The sequence below is a fragment of the Medicago truncatula genome, chromosome 8 (assembly GCF_003473485.1).
Source record: "Medicago truncatula cultivar Jemalong A17 chromosome 8, MtrunA17r5.0-ANR, whole genome shotgun sequence".
Taxonomy (NCBI): Eukaryota; Viridiplantae; Streptophyta; class Magnoliopsida; order Fabales; family Fabaceae; genus Medicago; species Medicago truncatula.
In genome coordinates, this window is record NC_053049.1 from 42743142 (window position 1) to 42745387 (window position 2246).

At 32.0% G+C, this 2246-nt stretch overlaps 1 protein-coding gene across 1 annotated transcript; it reads left to right on the forward strand.

The window, feature by feature from the left end:
- Positions 1-484: 484 nt before the first annotated feature.
- On the forward strand, positions 485-1466 carry LOC11426088 (uncharacterized). The gene is made up of 2 exons (XM_003630100.3): positions 485-745; positions 963-1466. The coding sequence occupies exons 1-2, from the start codon at positions 673-675 to the stop codon at positions 1136-1138; spliced, it is 249 nt and encodes an 82-aa protein (XP_003630148.1). The 5' UTR covers positions 485-672; the 3' UTR covers positions 1139-1466.
- Positions 1467-2246: the final 780 nt, after the last annotated feature.

The window sequence follows — 2246 nt, forward strand, 5'->3', positions numbered from 1 at the left end:
TTTAAAAAAAATGAGACATCTAGCTAACACAAGATTTTATTTATGTGTTTTTGTAAATTGTCTATGTGCATGATTATCACGGTGGCTCGCCATCGGCACATATACCATGATACCAAACATGCACCGAAAAATCAACATTGATGTTTGTTGGAATATATATGTATGGAGTATTGAAACTCACCATGTGTTGTGAGATAGGAAAAGGGAATCACATATCACCCTTACAGGTCTCCTGTATGCAAGGAATGGAGCCCCCCCTCCTCAAAACGTGCTTATTTGTTTTCTCTTGCTCTTTTATTTTAATAACCTTTCAATTTTGGAGGGGGTGTATTTTATTAATGCAGATATTTGGTTAATACACGCACAGTGCCAAAAAATTATAGGGACACAAAAAGCCAACAACGTAACATTGAGGGAATGGAACCCTTTGTGTTCTAATTTAACTTGGATCCTGTAATCGAAGCAAAAAGTGTTGTCATTTTCAGGGAGGACAGAGCAGGAGACATTGATTTGAACCTAAAATCACAACAATTGTTTTTCTTTGTCTTTGAGAAATATACACCCTCTTGCAAATTACTTAACTCCCTCCCTATAAAAAGACATCAGCTAGACCATATCTTATACAACTTCAAAACCATATACTAAATTCCTAGAGTTGAGAGTGATTAAAATATGGCTGTTGTACCAAGCAAACGCCTTCTTATTGCATTTTTGTTGATTTGCTTCATCTTAACTACAACTCAAGGTAAACTTAGTTTCACTTTAAACTGGATCTCCTACCGCTGCTGCATGGTTCATTAATTTTAAGGATTGTTAGATTTAGAAAGATAATTTTTCTATAAAATTTAACAATCTCTAAGATTGTTGCACCATACATTAGTCGTAGAAGATTCAGATTCGTTTCATTAATATTTGTATATTCAGAGCCTATAATTTATGTGTTTTCTTTTGGTATCTTGCAGCTAGAAACTTGAGAGATACTAATGATGGAGATGAAAAGGGTCAAAGTAGCTTGTTTAAGCTAAACCATGAAGGGACACAAACTCAAGAAAAAACACAAACACAAGAAAAAAATGATGACTTGTTGGATACAATGGATTACACACCTGCCTCAAAGAATCCACCAATCCATAATTAAAGTCTCCTAGTTTTATTTATTTTTTCTTTCCTTAGAGGACAATTTTTGGTAGGAAACAAAAGCACCAATCCAGAGTGCTTAATTACCCTGCAATTCTATCTATGAGCTTCAATGTAAAGATATATTTTGAACTTTGAAGTAGGGAAATCCACACTTAAATCACAGATTTTTGTGGAGGAAAAAGCACCAGTCTTGTTGATGCTTAATCATATATTTAGAACTATCACTTGTAAATATATAGTTTTGGAAGTTATGAGAGTGTGAGGGGAGCATATATAAACATAGGATTTGTCAAAGTTTTATTAATATATTGCTCAATCACCAAAAACAGATGCTTAGTATATTTACCTTACCTTATGCAGACATAAGTTTTTGATATCTCTGATTCTCATATGTTAGTGCAACTATATATCTACATCTATAATCAATGTTCCATTCAAAAAAATTAAAATCCATAATCAATTTTAAAAGCTTGCCTTGCGGAGAAAAAAATCAAGATGTGGGACGTTTTATCATTATATTTTGGCTTCTCCATTTTTTTTTTATCTTTATATATTTTTAGACTACTTTCATCATCTGGGAATATTTGAAGTCAATTTCACATACAAGAAGCTTTAAAATGCTTCATGGTAAAAAAGAATTTGGGTAGATAAGGTAACTAGCGTTAATCTACAAGGTTCGTTTCACCCAATGATTCATTTTATGAGGTAATTGAGATGACTCGCATCACTCCAGACTTTTTTTCTATACACATTAGTCATGATTAAATCTCTAATCACATATTTAAAAGGCACAAGTATCTATTATTTATGTCATGTCATGTTGATAAATAAACGGTAGATATATACAATTTTTTTTAATTACAAGATAGATACAAATATAATTGAGTGATTTTCATTCGTCAGCTGTCATAAACTACAAATTGCAACCAATAAATAGTATGAAAAGATTTAACAATACACATTAAAAATAACTTTTTTACTCCTTATGGCATTGCCAATATTTAATAAGTTGGCAAGCTACCCTTGGTTTCATGCTACACATGTGATATCTAGTATGAAAAGTCTTCAATCAATCGCTTAATAAAACACTAACATCCACTTGACTT